General features: G+C 42.3%; 1 protein-coding gene across 1 annotated transcript; it reads left to right on the forward strand.

Moving 5' to 3' along the window:
- Positions 1 to 7240: 7240 nt before the first annotated feature.
- Positions 7241 to 8709, forward strand: LOC101414569 (serine/threonine-protein phosphatase 5-like). The gene is given in 4 exon segments (XM_058306197.2): positions 7241 to 7251; positions 7543 to 7668; positions 7670 to 7800; positions 7803 to 8709. Coding segments are annotated over 4 exon segments (933 nt in total). The 3' UTR covers positions 8468 to 8709.
- The last annotated feature ends 17253 nt before the right edge of the window (positions 8710 to 25962 follow it).

Raw genomic sequence — 25962 nt, forward strand, 5'->3', positions numbered from 1 at the left:
ACTCCTTGCGCGCATCAGCACTGCGCATGGGCCAGCTCCACACGGGTCAAGGAGGCCCGGGGCTTGAACCGCGGACCTCCCATGTGGTAGACGGACGCCCTAACCGCTGGGCCAAAGTCCGTTTTCCCAACGCAGGCTTCTTTAAGGAACTAGAAAAACTAACTATGAAATTTATTTGGAAAGGAAAGAGACCCCGAATAGCCAAAGACATACTGAAAAAGAAAAACGAAATTGGAGGAATCACACTACCTGACTTCAAAACATACTACAAAGCTACGGTGGTGAAAACAGCATGGTATTGGCATAAGGAGAGACACACAGACCAATGGAATCGAATTGAAAGCTCTGATATAGAACCTCACATATACAGCCACATAATATTCGATAAAGCCACCAAACCCTCTCAACTGGGAGAGAGTGGCCTATTCAACAAATGGTGTCTGGAGAACTGGATAGCCATATGTAGAAGAATGAAAGAGGATTACCATCTCACACCTTATACAAAGATCAACTCAAGATGGATCAAAGACCTAAATATAAGAGCCAAGACCATAAAAACCTTAGAAAGCAGTGTAGGGAAACATCTACAGGACCTTGTAATAGGAAATGGATTTATGAATATCTCACCAAAAGCACGAGCAGCAAAAGAACTAATAGATAAATGGGACTTCCTCAAAATTAAAGCCTTCTGCACCTCAAAGGAGTTTGTCAAGAAAGTAAAAAGGGAGCCCACACAGTGGGAGAAAATATTTGGCAATCATATATCTGATAAGAAACTTATAACTTGCATATATAAAGAACTCCTATATCTTGAAAATAAAAAGATAAACAACCCATTTAAAAAATGGGAAAAAGACTTAAACAGACACTTCTCCGAAGAAGAAATACAAATGGCAAGAAAGCACATGAAAAAATGTTCCAAATCTCTAGCTATCAGGGAAATGCAAATCAAAACTACAATGAGATACCATCTTACACCCATAAGATTGGCAGCTATGAAAAAAACAGAAGAATACAAGTGCTGGAGAGGATGTGAAGGAAGGGGAACACTCATCCACTGCTGGTGGGAATGCAGAAGGATCCAACCACTCTGGAGGACAGTATGGCGGTTTCTCAAAAAACTAGCCATAGATTTGCCATATGACCCAGCAATACCACTGCTGGGTATATACCCAGCAGAACTGAAAACAAGGACACAAACCGATATATGTACACCAATGTTCATAGCAGCATTGTTCACTATTGCCAAAAGTTGGAATCAACCCAAATGCCCATCAACAGATGAGTGGATCAATAAAATGTGGTATATACACACAATGGAATACTACTCGGCTGTAAGAACAAACACTACAAACACATGTGATAACATGGATGAATCTTGAGAACCTTATGTTGAGTGAAGCAACCCAGACATTGAAGGACAAATACTACATGACCTCAATGATATGAAATAAACAAGCTGCCCTACATAGCAAGAGACTGAACGATAGGCTTACAGGAAATCGGAGGGTGGAGGAAGGATGTGAGCCGATGTCTGCAGGGGTGGAATTTAAGACGAGATGGTGGTAAGTATGAACATAAAGAAGAGATAAAAGGGGGGCAAGGGGTTGCCTTTAGTTGGGGCTTTGCGGGTTTGAGGGTGGCTGGGGAGGGACGGATGGGTAACATTGCCCAAAAGTGGGGGGAGGGAGGGGTAGCATACGAACACAGGAGAGGGTCAGGTGTTGGTGGAGAGTAAAATGCCGAGAAAATCATATCAAAATATAATAAAGAGGGTTACCTGTTTAGAATGCTCGGAGGGGAGGGTCTGATGCAGGACGGGCTCCTGGGGAATGTCTAAATGCTCATTCTGCCAGACTGGGTGACACCATGGGGTAGAAACCCAAGTAGTGAGAGTGGGGGTGGACCCACATCCTGGGGAGGACTAATGCCATCAAATAGAGGGAACTGTATCCCTTGAGAGAAAGGGTGGCTCCCAGGGCATTGGGGCAGTTGAGCAAGTTAGGCCCTGAACACTATTCCATCTATCTCTGGAAGTGGCTCCTCACGAAACGGAGGTTGGCTGTCACTGTGGGCACCAACCTGGAAGGGAAAATGGATGTTAAATGTGTGTAACCAAGGTAAATGGGGGGTAAGAGAGGAGTTTGAGAGTACACAAGGATGGATATAAAACATGTAATATTACAGCATAACATATAGGAGATGACAGACTGATAATGTAAACCATAATGTAAAACATAGGATAACTAAGAATATAAAAAACTGTGTATCCTAAAGTATGCACCATAATGTAAGCACAGATGTCACCTTGTTAGAAAGCTAGTGTCTCAGACTCTGTACATCACGTTAAGTAAATATGATGTGAATAGGGTGTAAGAGTATCACTGTGGAAGGGAAAAGGTTTTGTGGTGGATGTATGGGAGTGCTGTATATTATATATATGCATTGCTGTGGTCTAGGGCTCCTATGAGGAGAAGCTGAATAATCAGGGGGAAAAAAAAAAAAAGAAAAAGATAGGAAGTAGAATTTTTTCCAAGTCAACACGTGTTCTTTATCTAACCTTTAAACCCATCGCTATATGCCATTCCCTAGTAAGGGACCCTGACATTATATTGGGCTTCAAATTTCGGGAAGTTCTGGATCACAGAGTGTTTCAACAATGGCAATGGAGGGATACTGGTATGGGATGCCATTTACAGGTGATATATGGCTGACAGGGAGCTGTACAGAACATATGTCTAGGGTGCATGGTAATGTTTGGATATACTCATAGTGGCAACAATTAAAAACCACAGCAGGGGGGGTACTGGGTTCCTGGCCAGTGGTGCTCTGTTGTGGTCCCTAGGGGAGCAGCGACAGTCTCCCAGGTGCAGCGGCGGGGACCGGGAGGGAGTGAGGGTTCAACAGTGAGCCCCTGATGCTAATGACTATGCTTGTGAGCTGATAAGCCTAAAATAAGAACAAGGCCTAGAGCAACATTGTGCCTGGGAATTTCCTCCTGTCAGCCTTCATGTTACTCAAATGTGGCCAGTCTCGAAGCCAAACTCAGCATGTAAATGCAATGCCTTTCCCCCAGCGTGGGACATGACACCTGGGGATGAGCCTCCCTGGCACCGAGGGACCACTATCAACTACCAACTGATGATGCAACTGGAAAATGACCTTATATGGAAGGTTCAATGCGGATCAGCAGAATATCCATGTCTACATAAAATAACATGACTTTAAAATGCTCTTTGACCTAAAGTAAGGGGGAAATGGAAAGGAGAAATGAGTTTATATGGCTACGAGTTTCTAAAAAAAGAGTCTGGAGGCTGGCAGAAGGATTGCCCTTATGCACAACTGAGCAGAGTCAGAGAGACAGATAAAGCAGATACAACCCCCAGATATTGGTTCCTTTGAGGGCTAAAGAGACCCATGGGAGTTATGGTCATGGCCGATGGGGTTAACTACCAGGGCAGATGGCCCCTCTTTGGAAATGGTGTTTATGTGTGATGAATCTGGACTCAGATGGGATCTCCCTTCATAAGACTTTCATGCTAATGTGCTGGAGGTGCAGTTAATGTTGGGGTTTAAGATATATTTAGGGGATTTGAATCTCTGGACTGACAATGAGATAGCCAGGTCCTGAGCCTCAACAGACTCCAGCACCTACAATCTGATTTATTGGACTTACCACACTCAGCTAAGATGGAGTTGAAGAAGGACAACCACCACACCATGGAGCCTAGAGTGATTACAACTGAAAGTGGGAGGATTGCATCCAGCATCCATGTGGTTTCTGAGCCTCCTCTTGACATAGAGGTGCAATGGACACAACCAATCCAATGTCCACATAGAAGAGGTGGCATTGGATTGGGAAAAGTGGACATGGTGGCTGATGGGTATGGGGAAAGGCAGGAAGAGATGAGAGGTGGAGGCGTCTTTGTGTTTTTTTGGTTTTTTTTTGGGTTTTTTTTTTTTTTAATTTTTTTATTTTTTATTGACTTTGTAATAATATTACATTAAAAATATATATGTGAGGTCCCATTCAACCCCATCCCCCCACCCCCCCTCTCCCCCCCCCAACAACGCTCGTTCCCATCATCATGACACATCCATTGGATTTGGTAAGTACATCTTTTGGCACCTCTGCACCTCATATACATTGGTTCACATCATAGCCCATACTCTCCTCCATTCCATCCAGTGGGCCCTGTGAGGATTTACAATGTCCGGTGATTGCCTCTGAAGTACCATCCAGGGCAGCTCCATGTCCCAAAGACGCCTCCACCTCTCATCTCTTCCTGCCTTTCCCCATACCCTTCGTCCACTATGTCCACTTTTCCCATTCCAATGCCACCTCTTCTATGTGGACATTGGATTGGTTGTGTCCATTGCACCTCTATGTCAAGAGGAGGGTCAGATTCCACCTGGATGCTGGATGCAATCCTCCCATTTTCAGTTGTAATCACTCTAGGCTCCATGGTGTGGTGGTTGTCCTTCTTCAACTCCATCTTAGCTGAGTGTGGTAAGTCCAATAAATCAGATTGTAGGTGCTGGAGTCTGTTGAGGCTCAGGATCTGGCTATCACATTGTCAGTCCAGAGATTCAAATCCCCTAAATATATCTTAAACCCCAACATTAACTGCACCTCCAGCACATTGGCATGAAAGTCTTATGAAGGGAGATCCCATCTGAGTCCAGATTCATCACACATAAACACCATTTCCAAAGAGGGGCCATCTGCCCTGGTAGTTAACCCCATCAGCCATGACCATAACTCCCATGGGTCTCTTTAGCCCTCAAAGGAACCAATATCTGGGGGTTGTATCTGCTTTATCTGTCTCTCTGACTCTGCTCAGTTGTGCATGAGGGCAAACCTTCTGCCAGCCTCCAGACTCTTTTTTAGAAACTCGTAGCCATATAAACTCATTTCTCCTTTCCATTTCCCCCTTACTTTAGGTCAAACAGCATTTTAAAGTGTGGAGGCATCTTTGGGACATGGAGCTGCCCTGGATGGTGCTTCAGAGGCAATCACCAGACATTGTAAATCCTCACAGGGCCCACTGGATGGAATGGGGGAGAGTATGGGCCATGATGTGGACCATTGACTATGAGGTGCAGAGGTGCCCAAAGATGTACTTACCAAATCCAATGGATGTGTCATGATGATGGGAACGAGTGTTGCTGGGGGGGGGGGGGGGGAGAGGTGGGTGGGGGGGTGGGGTTGAATGGGACCTCACATATATATTTTTAATGTAATATTATTACAAAGTCAATAAAAAATAAATAAATTTTAAAAAATAAAAATAAAAATAAAAAATAAAAAGCTGCAAGAAAGAAGCTATGTGTTATGCATAAGGGAGCCACAATAAGTTTAAGTGCCACCTTCACTTGAGAAAACTTGAAGGCAAAAAGGACTGGAAGGAAGTATTTAGAGGACTTAAAAAAAAAAAAAAAACAGCTGCTAACCAAGAATTTTATACCTAATGAGACTGTCTTTCAAAATCGAGGGAAAGATTATGACATTCACAGATATACTAAAGCCTAGGGATGCTAAAAGGACTTCTTCAGACCGAAAGGAAAAGGAAGTAGACAGTGGGTTGAAGAGGCATAAAAAAAAGCTTTCCAGTAAAAGTAACTATATAGCTTATTGTATATACCAGTACTATTGTATTGCTATTCAGTACATAACTCTACTTTTTCCTACATATAGGTTCTAAAATGCAAATACATTAAATTATAATAAATCTGTGGTCCTGGAAAACAATGTATAAAGATATAATTTGCAAAATCATCATGCTGGCTGAAATAAGCCAGGCATAAAAGGACAAATATTTTCTGACTTCACTGATATAATTAGCGTAAACAAATTCATAGAGTAAGAAACTAGAATAGAGGTTGTCAGGGACCAGTACAGGAATAGAGAGTAGAAATTTTATTCTTATTTAGTGCAGTTTCTTTTTTGAAGTGACGAAGAATTTTTGTAATGTATGGTGGTAATGGAAGCATGACATTGTGAACATAACACCACTGTGTTGCATATTTGAATGTGGTTAAAAAGGGAAATTTTAATTTGTATAAATGTCACTATATTAAGAATATTTAAAAATAGGACTGAGAATTAATGTGGTTCAATGGTTGAATGGCTGCCTCTCTGGTTCAATCCACAGTATCTCCTAAAAAAAAAGTAGAACTGTACAACACAAACTAAAACCTAGTGTAAACTATTAACTATAGCTAATATTGACTATAGCTATAGTACAATTTTAATAATATTCTTTCATCAATTGTAACAAAGTAACTGCACTAACACAAAATGTTAATGGCAAAAAAGCCATGTGTGAGGGGATATATGTATTTTCTGCATGATTATTCTATAAACCAAAAATTTTTCTAATTAAAAATTATGTTAAAGTAGAACAATGATCACCACCTATTTTACTTTGCTAAAGTTGGCAATGCAATATACCAGAGATAGGCTGACTTTTAGAATAGGAATTTATTAGGATAAAAGCTTACATAACCAAGTTTGTGAAAATGTCCAAATCAAGGCATCATCTGAGATGATGTCTCACCAAAAGTCAGCTGCTGGCAGATCCTGGATGCCTGCCAAGTGGAAAAGCAAAATTGCAGCTGGACTCTGCCTTCTCCTCCAGGCTCAGCTTCCCCCTGAGCCCAGCTGTGGGCAATCAGGCATTTGGTCACCAATTGAAGTAGTCATGCCAATACAAATAAAATGAAAGAGAGAAGGAAAGAAAGAGCAAAAGCAAGAGTGAGAGAGAGAGAAATATATGGCCTGAAGCAAGACTCTCAACTTACTACCAATTATCAGATGCTACAGTGAACTAAGGGGTAAATTAAAGGACACCATGGTGAGCCAATTACCCAAATTCAGATTCTGGGAAATTCTACAAGATGAAAGACCTGGTTTCTTCATCTTAATATAAAAATCAAGGAAATTAAGGGAGATACAGAGGAGCACTCTATAAATTAAAAGAGATTTTAAGGACATACCAATCAATTGGAATTATGGACCATATTTGCATCTAAAGTAAAAAAGCAAACAGAATAAAGTGTAGGACAATTGGGGAAATATGAACTTTCACTAAAAATTTCAGTACTTTAAGAAACTCCTTTTATTTTTTTTGTACATGGAAGGGTGGAATTGTAATTATGTTTAGAAAAAATAACAGGACTTATCCTTTAAAAAAATTTAGTGAAAAAGTTACTGATGAAATTTTATGATGTCTGCAATATGACGTCGAAGTAATATGGCTAAAGATGGAAATGAGATGTCAATAAATATAAAACCAGATTGGCCAAGATTGAAAATTGTTTAAGTTGGGTGCTGGATACATCAAGTTCATTCAATTACGATATTATTTTAGATATCTGGAACCACTGATGGTATCACTCTCTTTACATTAAGTTTCAATAGTTTATATTGAAATAGAGTCTATTTCAATATAAAATTTGTAAAGTAAAAGTTAGAGCATATTTTATCATATGAATATAGAAAAGAAAACATTTTTAATGAAAACAAACTTTTCACCAAAGAAAAATCCAACACCAGAAGAAACTGGATCTGAAGAAACTGCACCGGAAATGTGCCTACCAGATCCTGGTGCAGGTGAAGGAAGTCCTCTTGAAGCTCAGCACGCTGGTGGAGACCACACTTAAAGAGACAGAAGATTACAGTGTGCGGGGACACCCACGGCCAGTACTATGACCTCCTCAACATATTTGAGCTCAACGGTTTACCCTCTGAGACCAACCCCTACATATTTAACGGCGACTTTGTGGACCGCGGCTCCTTCCCTTAGAAATGATCCTCACCCTTTCCGGCTTTAAGCTCCTGTACCTGGATCACTTTCACCTACTTCGAGGCAACCATGAGACGGACAACATGAACCACATCTACGGCTTCGAGGGCGAGGTGAAGGCCAAGTACACGGCCCAGATGTACGAGCTCTTCAGCGAGGTGTTCGAGTGGCTCCCGCTGGCCCAGTGCATCAACGGCAAAGTGCTGATCATGCACGGGGGCTTGTTCAGTGAGGACAGCGTCACCCTGGATGATATCCGGAAGATCGAGCGGAATCGGCAGCCCCCAGACTCAGGTCCCATGTGCGACCTGCTCTGGTCGGATCCGCAGCCTCAGAATGGGCGCTCGGTCAGCAAGCAGGGCGTGAGCTGCCAGTTCGGGCCCGACGTCACCAAGGCCTTCCTGGAGGAGAACCAGCTGGACTACATCATCCGCAGCCACGAGGTCACGGCGGGGGGCTATGAGGTGGCCCATGGAGGCCGCTGCGTCACCGTCTTCTCTGCCCCCAACTACTGCAACCAGATGGGGAACAAAGCCTCCTACATCCACGTCCGGGGCTCCGACCTGCGGCCCCAGTTCCACCAGTTCACAGCAGTACCTCATCCTAACGTCAAGCCCATGGCCTACGCCAACACGCTGCTGCAGCTGGGAATGATGTGAGGTGGCCGCGGGGGCAGTCTGCGTCCAGGGCTCCTCCGCTCCCCCGGAGCCCAGGCCCAGGCCCGGGGCAGAGCAGGCCCCGGCCCCAGGGCAACGCTGGACCCCCTTTTACTTTGTAAAGTTTGTATTTATTCCCCTTTAGGTTTGCAGAGGGGGTGGGGGGCAGTCGGGGCAGGCCAGAGGGTCTGCTCCCCGGACAAAGAGGAAGGAGGTGGAGAGGCTGGACCGGGGGCCTCAGCCCGGGCATTCTGGAGGGAGGCCAGCTGGGGGGCGGGGGCCGCGAGGCGTCCCTGCCCCCTCGTGTGCACGGCTCCTCCCCCCGCTAAAGCAATAGGGCCCCGCCATAGGAAGACCCCGAAGGTGGGTCATCAGGGAGGCCTGGCCTCCACCCCTTTCCCGGTAGCCCCAGGGCGGGGCTCGGCTGGGGCCCACCCCCTTCCCCAGCTATTTTATGTCTGTAATTAAATATGTTAAAATAAAGTCATTATTGTAAGTCAAAAAAAAAAAAATCCTTGTACCACTGCATGAGCTCCTTCATGAAGGTGATTGTCACTTTTCCGTCCTCCAGCTTGGGCCCACTGTACTCATCCTCAATGGTCATGCTCTCGATGTCGAGCGAGTCCACAACGGAGTTCATGTGCTCATCGCCAGCGACGGCCCACTCGAAGGCCTTCTGCTTCACCATCTTGTTGCACTCCTGGTACTTCATTTTGGCATCTTTGTCGTGAGGCTTCACCTTGCTGGTGAATTCTACCAGAACCTAAAAGGACAATTAACACCATTCCTTTGCAAATTCCTCCAAAGAATTGAAGAGGACAGAACACTATCTAACTCATTCTATGAGGCCAGCATTACTCTACTACCAAAGCTTGGTAAAAACATTACATGAAAAGAATATTATAAACAAACTTAACTTATGAGTATAGAATCACAAATCCATTCCTATGGGTGTGAACCCTTTTGTTGGACTATGTCAGTGAGGCATAACTCAGGTTGAGTCTCTGCCCTCTTACTGTCACTGATATAAATGGAGACACAGAGAGAAACACACAGATAAAGGAGGCTACCACATTTAATCCTGCAATGTGAAAGGAAGGACTCCAGTTTCATCCACAGCTGACCTGCAAGGGCAGAAGCCCTGAGAGACTCAAAGAGCTGATGCCATGGGAGAGATGAGCCATAAGCCTGATAGCTTGCAACTTAACTTGCTCAGGAAGTGGAGTAGCCAAGACTGATAAGGAGGCTTGGAAAGAAACAAGCCCTATGAACCTTGTAAACATCAGGTTGAGTGAAATAAGTCAAACACAAAAGGACAAATATGGTGTGATCTCATTTATATTTATTTTGCAACCCTATCTAAATATTGAAAAAAGACTAACCAAGTTCATGCTGTGCAATCATTAACAGATACAGGCTGCTTTTCCTCACCAACATGATCAGGCCTTACATGACCTAAAAGCAGGCAATTCTGGAAAAGACATCAAGGAAAGATAGCCCTAGAACTTTGCTGGAAGGAAATCTATCAGGTATTCTTGATGGTCCATACAACCCTATGGCTACAAGTACTTATGTGCAAATGATAAGAATTATAAGTTTAATTCTTATCCCACTAAAAATCTTTAAAGGAATTTTCAGAGAATTCTGACAGCAGGCGGTTTATAGAAGATGATTGCCAGAGCAATTTTTCTCTGGGGATATGAGATTATATTGGATTCAGAGGTTTACTCGATTAAGTAAACCTCTTGTGTCCGTAGGGTGTTGAATCCCCAATATTTGTTGGGGGGAGTCTCTCAGATAAAAGGAATGGCAAAGGACAGAGTTAAGGGTTTTTTATGTTGGAGTTGGATGCTGAAGCCTTAAGCTGAAGCCTCAGGAACTAAATACTAAGAGGAAATAGAAGCAAGCCCCAAGAAGGGAGGAACCCAGGAAGCCTGAACCCTCACAAACATTGTCAGCCATGTTGCTCCAACATGTAAAAATAGATTTGATGAGGGAAGTAACTTTTGCTCATGGCCTGGTATCTGTAACCTCCTACTCTGAATAAATACCCTTTATAAAAACCAGTGAGGGAAGCAGATTTGGCTCAATGGATAGAGCATCTGCCTACTATATGGGAAGTCCAGGGTTCAAACCCAGGGCCTCCTGACCCATGTGATGAGCTGGCCCATGCACAGTGCTGATGTGCACAAAGAGTGCCATGCCATACAGGGGTGTCCCTCACATAGGGGAGCGCCATGGGCAAGGAGTGTGCCCCATAAGGATAGCTACCCCATGCAAAAAAAAGTGCAACTTGCCAAGAAGTGGTGCCACACACGTGGGGAGCTGACACAGCAAGATGATGCAACAAAAAGAGACACAGATTCCTTGTGCCACTGACAAGAATACAAGCAGACACAGAAGATCACACAGTGAATGGACCCAGAGAGCAGACAACTGGGGTGGGGAGGGGAGAGAAATAAATTTTTAAAAATGAATCTTTAAAAAAAAACAATGAATTTCTGCTATTTTGCATCAGCACCCATTTGCCTGACTATTGCAGAATTTGGTACTGAGAAGCCAAATGCTGTAATGATATTGACTGGTTCCTCCTAGATACTCTGGATACTGTTACTAAAGAAAGAGATGAGTTAAAGACTTTAAAGTTAAAACTTAAACAATGAATGGGTGACTTAAAAGTTTCTATGTGGGCTCTGAAAGAAAATCTTGTCTCCTGTGGCCACAGGCTCAAAATATCTGAGAACCAAACTCAGAATCTCATTGTATGAGTAGAAGAGTTACAAAGGAAATGAAAATCCCAACCCTGCAGAATTTCTTCAGTTAAAGTGAAGGCTTTGATTGGAAAAGAGTGGAATCCGGAGAACTGGGATTGAGATATATGGGATGACGATGATATTGATGGAGACAATGGAACCTTGAATTCTGCTGAGACTTTACCAGATAAGCCTGCCATGGCCTGCCCTGCCCAGACCACACCTTGTCAAAGTTGTATCACCCAGCCTCCAGGCTGACCCAGCAAGTCTGAAACAACTTCCAGTCCTGAGGTGGGTATGAGCTAAACTGAAGCCTGCCCTGCCCAGCATCCAGCTTTCCCCATGGAGTCTGGACCTCCTTCTAGCACTGAGGCATACACCACCAAAATTCCAGCATGCCTTGCTGAGTACCTCCATTCTGCCCTGAGAAAACTGCCTTCCATCCCTTCCTGAAGACATTAATCCTGTCTCAAGAGAAGAAAATGTGAGGGAATGACCAAGGCTAGTCACTTGCAAGGCATTTTTATTCCTTCTCCTTCCCCCCCACCACCACCTCTCTCCTATCTGTCTGCAAGACCTTTTCCTAGATTAAATCACAACAAGCTCGCAGAGGTGAAATACATAGTGTGATCCATGAGGAAGTAAGGTATACTCAGAAAGAATTGCATGAGTTTTCCAACTTATAAAAATGAAATCAAGGGAATATGTTTGGGAATGCATACTAAGGGTATAGGATAATGGTGGAAGGAATATAAAGTTGGATCAGGCTGAATTAATTGATATGGATCCACTAAGCAGAAATTCTGGATTCAACACTATAATTCAAGGGGTTACAAAGGCTCTGACAATTTGTTTGGGTGGCTGATTGAAACATCAGACAAAAGATGTCCTGGCATGTCTGAAGTTGAGATGCCCTATTTACCCTGCTATACAGTAGAAGAGGGAACTCAAAGGCTTAGGGAGATTGAAATACTAGAATGAATTTACCATTTGAGAGGTGCCCACCTAACCCAGGAATGTCCAGAAGACTGAACTTTAACCACGACTGTGAGGAATAAATTTGGAAGACTAACTTCACCTTCCCTGAAGAGCTCTGTGGTTGCTCTTCTCTGTAGTCAGATATTACTGTAGGGAGGACTGTGATGGAATTAGAATCATTAAACATTATGGGGATGATTGGATGTCAGTGGAGTAAAAGCAAAGTATCACCAGTTAATCGCCAAAGTGAAGGTGAGTGTGGCTCCCACAATGGAAGGCAGATTCCAAAAACCACTCAAAATAGTCTGAGTCCTCTAGAGTTATGGTGTTGCCTAATATAGTATAGGGTACCTAGCAGTGAAATAGATGGGCAGTCTACTAAATTTCTTCTGGATCTGCACAAAAAGAGGAGTTCTAGGTCAAGTGAACAAAACCCTAAATCAAATTACAGATGAAGAGAATCATGGCCCCTTAATCAATTCCCAGAATTGAGACAGTTTACAGACCCAGAGCCCCTTGAAGGAGGAGGCCAGGTCTCCTAGGGAAAGGATCCTGTTAAACTACCCAAAACTTATGCTGTTAATCTTCCTCCCACCTTTCCCCAAGGAGATCTACAGCATTTTACCAGAGTAACTGTGATTTGGGGAAAAGGAAATGATCAGACATTTGGGGGAGAATTAGACACTGGCTCAGAAGTGACATTAATTCCAGCAGACCCAAAACTTCACTATGGTCTACTAGTCAGAGTAGGGACTTATGAAAGTCAGGTAATTATGGAGTTTTAGCTTGGGTCCATCTCACAGTTGGTCTAATGTGTCCCCGGACCCATTGTGTGGTTATTTCCCCAGTTCCAGAATGCATCATTGGAATAGACATACTCAGTAAGTGGCAGAATCCACACATTAAATCCCTGACATGTGGAGTGAGTGCCACTATGGTTGAAAAGGCCAAGTGGAATCCACTAGAACTGCCCCTACCTAGCAAAATAGTAAACCAAACACAATACCAGATGCTTGGAAGGATTGCAGAAATTAGCGCAACCATCAAAGATTTGAAGAATGCCGGGGTGGTGATCCCCACCACATCCCCATTCAACTCTTCTATTTGGCCTGTACAGAAAACAGATGGATCTTGGAGGATGACAGTAGATTATTGTAAACTTAATCAGGTGGTGACTCATACTGCAGCTGCTTCCCAAATGTGGTATCATTGCTTGAGCAAATCCACACAAGCACTGGTACCTGGTATGCAGCTGTAGATTTGCCAAATGATTTTTTCGCAATTGCTATTAGTAAGGACCACTGAAAACAGTTTGATTTTAGCTGGCAAGGCCAGCAGCACACCTTGACTGTCCTGCCTCAGAAGTATATCAACATTCAAGCCCTATTTCAAAATATTGTCTGGAGGGATCTTGATCATGTCTCCCTCCCACAAAACATCACACTTCCATTATATTGATGATATCACATTGATAGGATCTAGTGGACAAGCAGTAGCAAACACTCTAGACTTATTAGCAAGGCATTTGTATGAGAGAGGATGGGAGATAAATCCAACTAAAATACAAGGTCCTTCCAACTTGGTGAAATGTATTGGTATCCAGTGGTGAGGGGTATGTCAGGAAATCCCTTCTAAAATCAATAATAAGCTTTTGCATCTGGCTCCTCCTATGACCAAAAAAGAGGCACAATGCTTAGGTGGTCTCTTTGGATTTTGGAGACAGCACATTCCTCATTTGGGTGTGCTACTCTGGTACATTTACCAGGTGACCAGAAAAGCTTCTAGATTTGATTTGCAACTGGAACAAGAAGAGGCTCTGTGTCAGGTCCAGGCTGCTGTGCAAGCTCCACTACCACTTGTGCCATATGATCCAGAATATGCAATGGTGCTAGAAGATTCGGTGGCAAATAAAGATGCTGTCTGGAGCATTTGGCAGGTTCCTTATAGGAGATTCACAATGCAGACCCTTAAGATTTTGGAGCAAAGTCCTGGCATCCTCTGCAGATAACTACTCCCCTTTTGAGAAACAGCTTTTGGCTTCCTACTGGGCCTTAATAGAGATTGAATGCTTAACCATAGGCCATCAAGTTACCATGAGACCTGAGTTGCCCATCATGAGCTGGATCTTGTCTATCCCAGCAAACCATAAAGTTGGGCATGCACGATAGCACTCCATAATAATGTGGCAGTGGTATATTCAAGATAAGGGCATGAATGGGTCCTAAAGGCATGAGTAAGTTACAAGAGGAAGTAGGCCAAATGCCCATGGTCACCACCCCTGCCAAGTTACCTTCTCTTTCCCAGCCCACAGCTTTGGCCTCCTGGGGAGTCCCTTACAATCAGCTGACAGAGGAAGAGGAAACTCAGTTCTGATTTAGAGATGGTTCTATATGATATGCATGTACCATTCAAAAGTGGACATCTGGAGCACTGCACACCCTTTCTGGGACATCCCTAAAGGACAGAGGTGAGGGCAAATGCTCCCAATGGGCAGAACTTCAAGCAGTACATCTGGTTGTTCATTTTGCTTGGAAGAAGAAATGGCTAGAAGTGCCTTTGTACACTGATTCATGGGCTGTTGCCAATGGTTTGGCTGGATGGTCAGAGACTTGAAAGGAACATGATCGGAAAATTGGTGAAAAAGAGGTCTGGGGAAGTGGTATATGGATTGGCCTTTTTGAGTGGGCAAAAAATATGAAAATTTTTGTGTCCCATGTGAATTCTCACCAGAGGGTAACTTCAGCAGAGGAAGACTTTAATTATCAAGTGGGTAAGATGACTCACTCTGTGGCTAATGCTCAGGCCCTTTCCCCAGACACTCTTGTCATTGCCAAGTTGGCTCATGAACAAAGTGGCCATGGAGATAAGGATGGAGGTTATGCGTGGGCTCAGCAACAGGGACTTCCCCTTACCAAGGCTGACTTGGCAATAGCCACTGCTGAGTGTCCAATCTGCCAGCAGCAGAGACCCACACTCAGCCCCCAATATGGCACCTTCCAGTGACCAGCCAGCTACCTGGTAGCAGGTTGACTACAATGAATCACTTCCACCATGGAAGGGGCAATGATTTGTTTTAACTGGAAAGGAAATATACTCTGGATATGGGTTTGCATTTCCTGCATGCAATGCTTCTTCCAAAACTACTATCTGTGGACTTACTGAATATCTTATCTCTCCATGGCATTCCACACAGCATTACTTCTGATCAAGGAATCTATTTCACAGCAAGTGATGTGCAGGAATGGGCACATGTCCATGGAATTCACTGGTCTTACCATGGTCCCCATCACTCTGAAGCAGCTGGATTGATAGAATGGTAGAAGACCTTTCGAAGACTCAATTACAGCACTAACTAGATGGCAATACCTTGCAGGGCTGGGGCAAGGTTCTCCAGGAGGCTGTGTATACTATAAATTAGCATCCAAACTTTGGTGATGTTTGTCCCAAACCAGGATCTGTGCAGCCAGAAATCAAGGGGTGAAAATGGGAATGGCACCACTCACTATGACCCACTAGGAAAATGTTTGCTTCCTGTCCCTGCAACCTCAAACTCTGCTGATCTATAGGTTTTGTTCCCAAAAAAGGAGTGCTCTCACCAGGGCAAAAAATAATCATTTCAGAACTGGATGTTAAAACTGCCACCTGGCCACTTTGGGCTCCTCTTACCTATGAATCAAAAGTCAAAGAAGGGAATTACTTACTGGTTGGGGTGATTGACCCTGACCATCAAGTGGAAATATGACTGCATCTACATATTGGGGGTAAAGAAGAGTTTGCCTGGAACACAGGAGATCTTCTGGGGCATCTCCTAGTACTCCCATGCCCTATGATTGAGGTCAATGGAAAATTGCAACAACCCAATCCAAGCAGGATTAAAAATGCTCCAGAATCTTCAAGCATGAAATATTCAGACACCCAACCAGTGAAAGACCACGATCAGCTGAAGTGCTTGCAGAGGGTAATGGAAACATCAATGGGTAGTGGAAGAAGGTAGTGATAAATATGAACTTCAACCATGTGACCAGTTAAAGAAATGAGGACTATAATGGTCATGAATCTTTCTTCCTTGTTTCATTATGATGATTGTATATGTACACTAAACGAATTTCTTTGTCTTCTTCCCCAAACTTTTCCCTTATCATATTAGAAGTTGCATCAGTTTCATGTCATAATATTTGAGTATGTCAAGTTTGAGAGTGAATATTACCTAATAACCTACACCCTACTCTGTATCGGATTAATGCATTTCCAGTTGTATGCAGAAAAGTTGAACATTATTGGTAAAAATATATATAAATTCTTGTGTGTTATTATTTCCACTTAGAGGCTAAGTATGTTTTAAAGTAATGTGTATGGTTGCCAAGTTGACACTGGATTGACTGTGATGGTTAGACTATTGTGTCAACTCAGCCAGGTTATTTTACACAGTTGTTTGGTCAAGCAAGCACTGGGCTAATTGTAATACAAGGGCATTTATGGACTTTAGTCACCATTGACTTTACTGCAGTGGTAATTATAGATAGGTGGTCCTAATTGTATCAATCAGAGAGATTGCCATCAGCAATGAATGATGCTTAATGCAAGCAGTTGAATGCCTTGAAAGGCGAAATGACTCCAGCATTAAGAGAGAATTTCCCAGCTTATCTTTGAATTGCCAACATCTCCCAGAACTCATCAAGAACCTTTATTGGACTTTCATTGCAGCCCATGATTGAAGTCTGCCTGTGGAACCTGGGCTTGTGTATCCCCATGGTTGTGTGAAAGACTCTTACAGAATCACAGGGTATTGACAGATATCTCTTGTTGATTCTGTTTTCCTAAAGAACCCAGACTAATACATAGAGATTAAAGGAGAAACAGCTTTAAGAGGAAAACCATGGAATCTGAGATCTGGAATTAGGACATCACCTTGGGACAAGAGAGGAACTACGTCGATGTGTACAGAGAGGGTGAGTTTCCCCCAGCTGTTGAAGAGGGTGAATGTCCCTATCCAGAGTTCTGGGAGAATTTTGCTAACCCAGGGTATAGAGAGGGTGGAGAACATTCCTGAAGTATTAGGGCAGTTCAGATCATCTCCCCACATGTATAAGAGGGGTGAACCTGTCCCCTGTGAATTAGGGAAGGCCAAGGGGGTCAACTCATTTCTCTGAGAGGGTTGACCCTGTATGCCAAAGGTTACAGGGAATGTTGCCTTCACATCACAGTACTAAGAGTACAGGTATGTGGCTCATCTCTCCCCAGTATCTTCAGCCTCAGTCTGCTCCACTGATCCTAGCCTCTGGCCTCTCTCTCAGCCTCTTGGAATTTCTCCTTCTGTGGCTGTAGGTGATCCTGACATGGTAGGGTAAAAATGACAGCTATCTTTCTCTGTGTTCCATTTATATAAGACTCCAGTTTAAACAATACACCCACCATGGGTCCCACAATCTAATCAAGGTCCTTAACTGAAGCCATCTAATCAAAAGTGATCTAACCAAAAGGTCCCACATACAACAGGGTCACATGAACAGGAATGGGTTAACTTAAGAACATCATTTTTTCTGGAGTCCACAAAAGACTCAAACCAGGACACCACCAATTGAAGTACTCTTACCAATACAAATAAAAGAAAGAGAGAAGAAAAGAGAGTAAAATCAAGAGGAGGAAGAGGAGGAGGAGTGAGAGAGAGAGAGAGAAATAACCTGGCCTGAGCCAAGACTCTAGACTTGCTACCAATTTTCAGATACTACAGTGAACTGAGGGGTAAGTTAAAGGACACCATGGTGAGACAATCACCAAAATTCAGATTCTGGGAAATTACACAGGATAAAAGACCTGGTTTCTTCATCTTAAAAAAATCAATGAAATTAAAAAAGATATAAAGGAGCACTCTATAAATTAAAAGACATTTTAGGGACACACCAATGAATTGGAATTATGGATTTTACTTGCATCAAATGTCAAAAAGCAAACAGAATAATGTGTAAGATAATTGGGAAAATACAGGCTTTCAATAAAATTTCATTACTTTAAGAAACTCCTGCTAATTGTGTTTGTGTGTGCACATAAGGGTGGAATTGTAATTATGTTTGAAAAAAATAACAGGACTTCTCCTTTAGAGAAATTACTGAAAAAGTTACTGATGAAATTTTATGATGTCTGCAATGTGATTCAAACTAATATGGGTAAAAACAGAAAGAAGATGTCAATAAAAATACAAAAATATTGCCTAAGTATAGAAAATTGTTGAGGTTGGGTGATGAGTACATCAAGTTCATTCAACTACAAGATTATCTTAGATATCTGGAACCACTGATGGTACCACTCTCTTTACATTGTTTCAATAGTTTATATTGAAATAGATAAGTTTTACTATTTCAATATAAACTTTTTACAGTAAGAGTTTGAGCATATTTGAACATATTAATATAAAAAAGAAAATATTATTTTTAATGAAAAAAACCTTCTGCCAAAGAAAATTCCAGGACCACAGGACCTTGTGGCTTTGCTGGTGAATTCTACCAGAACATAAAAGGACAATTAACACCATTCCTTCTCAAATTCTTCTAAAGAATTCAAGAGGACAGAACACTTCCTAACTCATTCTATGAGGCCAGCAGTACTCTACTACCAAAGCTTGGTAAAAACATTATATGAAAAGAATATTACAGACAAATTTAACTTATGATTATAGAATCACAAATCCATTCCTATGGGTGTGAACCCTTTTGTTGGACTATATCAGTGAAGCACAACTCAGGTTGAGTCTCTGCCTTCTTACTGTCACTGATATAAATGGAGACAAAGAAAGAAACACACAGATAAAGGAGGCCACCATATATGATCCTGCAATATGAAAGGAAGGACTCCAGTTTCACCCACAGCTGACCTGCAAGGACAGAAGCCCTGAGAGGCCCAAAGAGCTGAAGCCATGGGAGATGTGGGAATTCCCCCACTGGAAAGTCCCTAATAGAAGATTGCACCTAGAGTTATCGAAATGGTGCCTGAGGCAAATGGTCAGAAAGTAAAAAGGCCCGAAAGTAACAAAGAGTGCCTAGGGCAATAACCCAGCCCCTTTCCAGGAACATACAACTGAAACCAAGAGAACACAGACCCAATAAGGGCACGGTAGCCAGCACTAGAGCTCTAACGTGCGTCTCACCTCACTCAATATCATCCAATCAACCTTTTACATGATCCTTCAAAAAAAAAAAAGAGTATAAAATAGCCTCTCCCCTTACAATAAACGGATTTGCTTCCTCCCATTAAGCAGTCTCGGAGTCTCTTTGCTGTGTGGTTGCTGTATGGTTGCTGTGTGGCGCGTGTAATACCTCCGCCGCCTGTCCCCTCTCCCAAGAGCTTCCGCCCCATGAGGTTGGAGCGCCTGGGGGAGCATCCAAGATGAACTGACTAACCTCTGCGCTCACCGCTGCGGGCAGCGGGCAGCGTGAGGCACTGAGCGGCTACCGTAGCAGCACAGACGAGCGCAGCATACCGCTCCTGTCCGGTCCCTGCTGGCCCTCCCCACGCGCCCACTGTCTCCTCTGCCGCTTGCGGAGTGAGCGGCGGCATAAGTCGGGTAGTGAGAGGCAGAGGACCACGGCGGTTGAGAGGGAGCTGCCCTGAACGGCAACAGGAGAGATAAGCCATATGCCTGATAGCTTGCAAATGAACTTGTGCAGGAAGTCAGGTAGCCAAGACTGATAGAGGAGGCTTGGAAAGAGAAAGCCCTATGAATCTTGAAAATATTAGGTTGAGTGAAATAAGCCAAATATTTAGGTAGGGTTGCAAAATAGATGTAAGACCACACGATATTTGTATATCACTTATATCTATTTAGCAACCCTATCTAAATATTGAAAAAGCACTAAACAAGCACATGCTATGCTATCATCAACCGATACAGTCTGCTTTTCCTCATCAACAACATGATCAGGCCTTACATGACCTAGAAGCAGGCAATTCTGGAAAAGACATCAAAGAAAAACAGCCCTAGAACTTTTCTGGAAGAACCCCTATCAGGTATTCTTGATGGCCCATACAACCCTATGCTTACAAGTACTTATGTGCAAATGATAACAATTGTGAGTTAATACCCACTAAAAATCTTTAAAAGGAATTTTCTAGAGACCTCTGAAAGCAGACAGTTTATAGAAGTTGATTGCAATGCAAACAAACAAATTAAACACTACCCCCTTAAAATACCAGAAATTTGTATCAATTAATCAGCTTCACTGAAGACAACTGAAACAAGATTATTTTAGATACCTGGAGCCACTGATAGTACCACTCTCTTTACATACATTTTTCCTTAGATTTATTTATTAATGTATTTTTCTCCCCCCACACACACACGTTGTCTGCTCTCTGTGTCCATTCATTGTGTGTTCTTCTGTTCCTGCTTGTATTCTCATTAGGCAGCTCTGGGAACTGATCCTTGGTTCTTCTGGACTGGGAGAGAGGCGATTTTTCTCTTGGCACCAACTCATCTCCCTAATCTGCTGCATTTCTTATTGCTTCTCCTCTGTCTCTCTTTTTAACACATCCTCTTTCTGCATGAGCTCTCAGCATGGCCCAGCACTCCTCTGGGGGGCAACACTTCTGCACAGGGCAGTACTCTCTGCAGGCCAGCACTCCACACAGGTCAGCACTCTATGCACGTCAGCACTCCACGTAGGCCAGCTTACCACATGAGTCAACTTGCCTTCACCAGGAGGCCCTGGGCATCAAAGGCTGGACCTCCTATATGGTAGATGGGAGCCCAATTGCTTGAGCCATATTTGTTTCCCTCTTTACATACTTTTCTTCTTTATTATTTTAATTATATTATTCCTTTATATCAGTTTAGGGTTATATCATTCTGATTTTCCACAAAATGCTTCCCTTACTACTAATAATAATTTGTCTGACCAATAGAAACAATCCTGCCTTATTTCTATAATTTACTATTTTAAGCTATTACTAATGCAGCCAGTTGAAATAATTTATGGCCATTTAAGCTCCTGAGAAAAAAACACAAATAACAGCTATAGCAGTTTTTAATTATTGATGAATTACATTAAGAAATAATGGATTATGTTTGTAAATTAGTCTTTACCTCTGGGCATATGAGATTATATTGGATTCAGAGGTTTACTTGATTATTTATCAGAGGTTTAGTTGATTACTTTTTATCAAGTAAACCCTCTGTGTCAGTAGAGTGCTTTGTACTAACCCCTTGGTGGGTGGGCGCTCTCAGATAAAAGGCATGACAAAGGACAGAGTTGAGGGTTTTTGATGTTGGAATTTTCATGTTGGAGTTTGATGCTGAAGCCTTTAACTGGAGCCCCAGGAAGTAAGAACACTGAGGAAACAGAAGCAAGCCCCAGTAAGGGAGGAAACCAGGAAGCCTGAACCCTTACAGACAGCATCAGCCATCTTGCTCTGACATGTGAAAATAGAATTTTGTGAAAGAAGTAGCTTATGCTTTATGGCCTGGTATCTGTAAGCTCCTACCCCAAATAAATACCCTTTATAAAAACCAACCAATTTCTGATATTTTGCATCAGCACCCCTTTGGCTGACTCATACAGAATTTGATACCAAGGAGTGGAGAGGTGCTTTTCCAATTGCTGAAATGTTGGAAATGTATTATAAATGGGTAAGGGTTATTTTTTGGAGGAATTGTGAGATGTTTGATGGAAACGACTAAGATTGCTCTGAAGAGACTGCTGATAGAAATATGGATGCTAAAGGGACTTTTTACAGTGCCTTAGAAGTAAATGATGAAACTATTATTGGACTCTGGAAGAAAGGTCATCCGTGTTTTAAAGTCACAAAGAACTTAACAATATTAACTCCTGGTGTTTTATGGAAGGCATAATTTGAAAATTGTGAGCTTGGGCATTTAGCTGAAAAAATTTCCAAAGTAAACCCCAAGAATGTGGCTTGGCTTCTGCCTGTAGCTTATAGCAAAATGGTAGATAAGAGAGACATGTCAAGGACTGAACTGTAGGGCACAAAGAAAACAGAAACTGCTTCTGGAAATTCCAAGCCTCTGGATATCAAGCTCCCAGATGAAAGTGCCCCATTGGAGGACTTAACTAAACTTGGAACTGTAAATGAAGACTGAAGATGCAGCTATCTAGGAAAGACTTGTGGAAAGTCTTGCTGTCTGATGGTTTGGACCCCTGCTTTCTGCATGCTAAAGCAACAAGAAAGCTATATAAGCAAAACCACAGTCAGCCTTGAATAAAAAGGACATGGGAAGGAGAGGGTGATGGTTAGGCTACTGTGTCAACTCACCAGGTAATTGTGCCAGTGGTTGGTCAAGCAAGCACTGGGTTAACTGTGATACAAAGGCACTGATGGACTTTAGTCACCATTAACTTTACTGAAGTGGTAAATCACAGATAACTGGGAATAATTACATCAGTCAAGGAGATTGTCATCAGCAATGAGTGATGCTTAATGCAAGCAGTTGAATGCCTAAAAGAGGACTGATCCCAGCCTTGAGAGAGAATTTCCCAGTTTGTCTTTGGACAGCCAACATCTCCCAGAACACATCGAGAACTTTTATTGTACTTTCACTGCAGCCCCTAGTTGAAGCCTGCCTGCAGAACCTGGACTTGTGCATCTAGACAGCTGTGTGAGAGACTCTTACAGAATCACAGAGTATTGACAGATACCTCTTGTTGAGAACCCTGACTAATACAGAGAGATTAAAGGAGAAACAACTTTAAGAGGAAAACCGTGGAATCTGAAATCTGGAATTAGGACATCACCTTGGGCCAAAAGAGGAACCCCACCCATGTGAACAGAGAGGGTGAATTTCCCCCAGCAGTTGAAGAGGGTGTTTGTTTCTGTCCAAAATTCTGGGAGAGTTTTGCTGCCCCAAGCCACCTAGGTGGAGCACATTCCCCAATGACTAGGGCAGTTAAGGTCATCACCCCAATGTATGAGGTGGTGGACCTGTTCCCTGTGGATTAAGGAAGGCCTAGTGACTACAAGGTCTGGTATCCATGATATTTCCTTTTCTGTGCAGCCACTCTGCTGCTTTTTGGTTCTCAATGGTATGCCTGTGGAATTTCTTGAGGGCGTCTGCCTCAACAGTCCCAAGTGAGATGTTAGAGGAGTGGGCAGGGACACAATAGACAGTTATCTGTCATTACTTGCAGGTGTTCCAGATATTCTTTCACAGATTTTTCTTCTCCACAGGGGGCAGTTCACAACAGTTCATTGTTTTTGTCTTGCACTTTGGTGTTTTTTCACAATTGTGACTAAAACTCAAGCTGTATTTGTTTAGAAAGTTTCCTCTGCCAAAAACCCCACCCAAAGCCATCACTGATACTGACTACATCCAATTCAGAGGATAAGTTAACATCCACTCCTTACTGTTTGAGCCTGTGTTATTGATTTAAAAGCAGCCTGCTGGGGGGAGGGGCATTCATTTCCAAGCACAACTTTTTCTCCCTAACACATGCAATGGTTTTAATATCTGAACTATATGAGGGATGAAGTGTTTTCAGTAACCCAATAATATGAGAAAACATAGTTCATCTGTTACAACAGAGGGTACAATTTTTTGTTTTACTTAACTAAACACCATTTAAGAATGTGATAGACAGTCAGGACTTTGTAGCTTGTGCTAATTGTTTGCCTATTTCAGGCTCTTAAGACAAACTAGTTGTTTTATTTTAGGACAAAATTATTATTTTTTTCCTTAACAATAAAACACATTCTATACACCCTACATACATAAGGTACTGAAATGATTTTGGAAATTATCTCAAAGCAAATTTTTTAGAAGATACAGATTATCATGAGTACATTAATTAGCAGGTATTTTATTTTAGCAAAGCAGGAAAATCTACTTTTCTCTTCATTTTATGCATACTTAAGATTTTTCAATGGAATTATTTTTTCTCTATTACCAACATAATATGCTGATTGAGGTGGCTTCTAATCATCAATTCAGTTTCTGTTTAATAATGATTTTTTTGTAATTAGCCATTTTAATATTTCAGTTTAAGCAATGCTCTTACAAACTTTTTACAACAATTCATAATGGCGTAGAGTATAGTTATTTCATTGCAAGACAAACTCCACCTTCACAGAATACATTCTCTTACTCAATGCTATCACAATACCTTCTACAACTTTCCATATGCATTCACATTTTGTCTTACATATTTCCATTATGATTTTATGAAAACCAGCCAGCCTATCTTAGGACAAAACATACTTTCTTGAACAAACTTATTAAATTTCAGTCAGCACTCCTACAAACTTTTCACTTTTTCAATATCTTACATTTCATTTTGTGAAGAAAAATAAATTTCATTTTAATTTAGGCAAGAACCATCTTTTATGAAGAGATTTGTAGCAATTTTATCAGTAAAGACATAATTTTCATCACTTTAAAGATTCATATCTATTCATTAATATAAAAGTGCTTATTTAATTTTTGGCCATTTGAATAGAGCTCTTTTGGGATTAATATTACCATCCAGAGGTATTAAAATATACACTGGCAGTGAAGAAGCAGACAAACACAAAAAGAGTTATGGCACATGGACAGAAACATAAAGTTTATTAATTTGACTCATAATTGTTACTCCTTTGGTGTGGCTATTTTTACTGTCTTTAAGATTTTTTTAAATCAATCAGTGTTGCTTCTAATATGCAACTTTGTTTTTAGAAACACTTTTACTAATAATTAGCAATATTTAGGAATATTTGAGCATGATAAATGCTGTTAAACTTTAACAGTTTAGATAGATATTTAGCACATATATTTTGGATTATTTCCTTTAAGGACTATAGTTAGGTTTAGAAGTGAACTTACTTATAAGAGGCAAGCAATTGTAGGTTAAGAAGGTTTTAGCGACAGCTGGTTATTGGTAAATTGTGAGGGATTAGAGGAATTGGATCTGAGAGGTGTTTGATTTGGGAGAGATCAGATTGGGAAGAGGATTGCTTTCTGCCTCAGCCACTTCCTGGAGAGGGAGGACAGAATCTGAGGAAGGAGCATGGAGAGTGGGGAGTTGGACTTGAGAGAGGGGGTGTGTGGGGAGAAGGGAGTGGGTTTGCAGGGAAATGTGGGGGCACTGGAAGAGGATGGAGTAAGTTGGGGTGCTGATGAGGCATATAGAGGGGAGAAGTGGCATAATTCGAGTGATCCGAGTAGGAAAAATGTTTTCCAGTGTGCAGAAGCAAGGAGGCGCAGGGAAGGGAAGTGAGCTCCAGCTCTGGTGCCTGTATGGGGAGGGGAGAAAGTTGGGAGGAGAAGGTGGTGAGGACCAGAGGGGAAATATGGGGAGTCAGAGAATGAGGAGGTTGGGGGTGGATGTGGTGTCCAAGGAATATATGTAGGAGGTGTAGGGGGAGTCTGACTATCTGGGTTAAAGTTGAGGTTTAGGGGAAAATTGGGGGGCAGAAAGGAGGAGGAAAAATCCTTTTGAGGAGGTTTTTTGTGTAAATGAACAGGATTAATGGGGGAGGGGAGGATACAAAGATGAGAGACCTGAGCATAAGGAATCTCACATGTCTGCCACTGCTTTGGATAAAGGTCTTTAAGTCTTGAAGACCTTGGGAATTAAGAGTGTTTTCTTGTCATTGAGTTTCATTGTCCTTTTGGATATGGTGTTTAAAGTTGGGAAGGTGACAGCCCAGAGGTGTGGTTTTGGGGGGCCAAACTTGAATTTTCCATTTTAGGTGACTGGGGTGAAACTAAGGATCTCTATGACGGGGGAGATTCTGAGGGAGACAGGCAACCCTGAATCAGTCAGATGTCTCCAAGGAAATGGC

This window comes from Dasypus novemcinctus, chromosome 10 (genome assembly GCF_030445035.2).
Source record: "Dasypus novemcinctus isolate mDasNov1 chromosome 10, mDasNov1.1.hap2, whole genome shotgun sequence".
Classification (NCBI taxonomy): domain Eukaryota; kingdom Metazoa; phylum Chordata; class Mammalia; order Cingulata; family Dasypodidae; genus Dasypus; species Dasypus novemcinctus.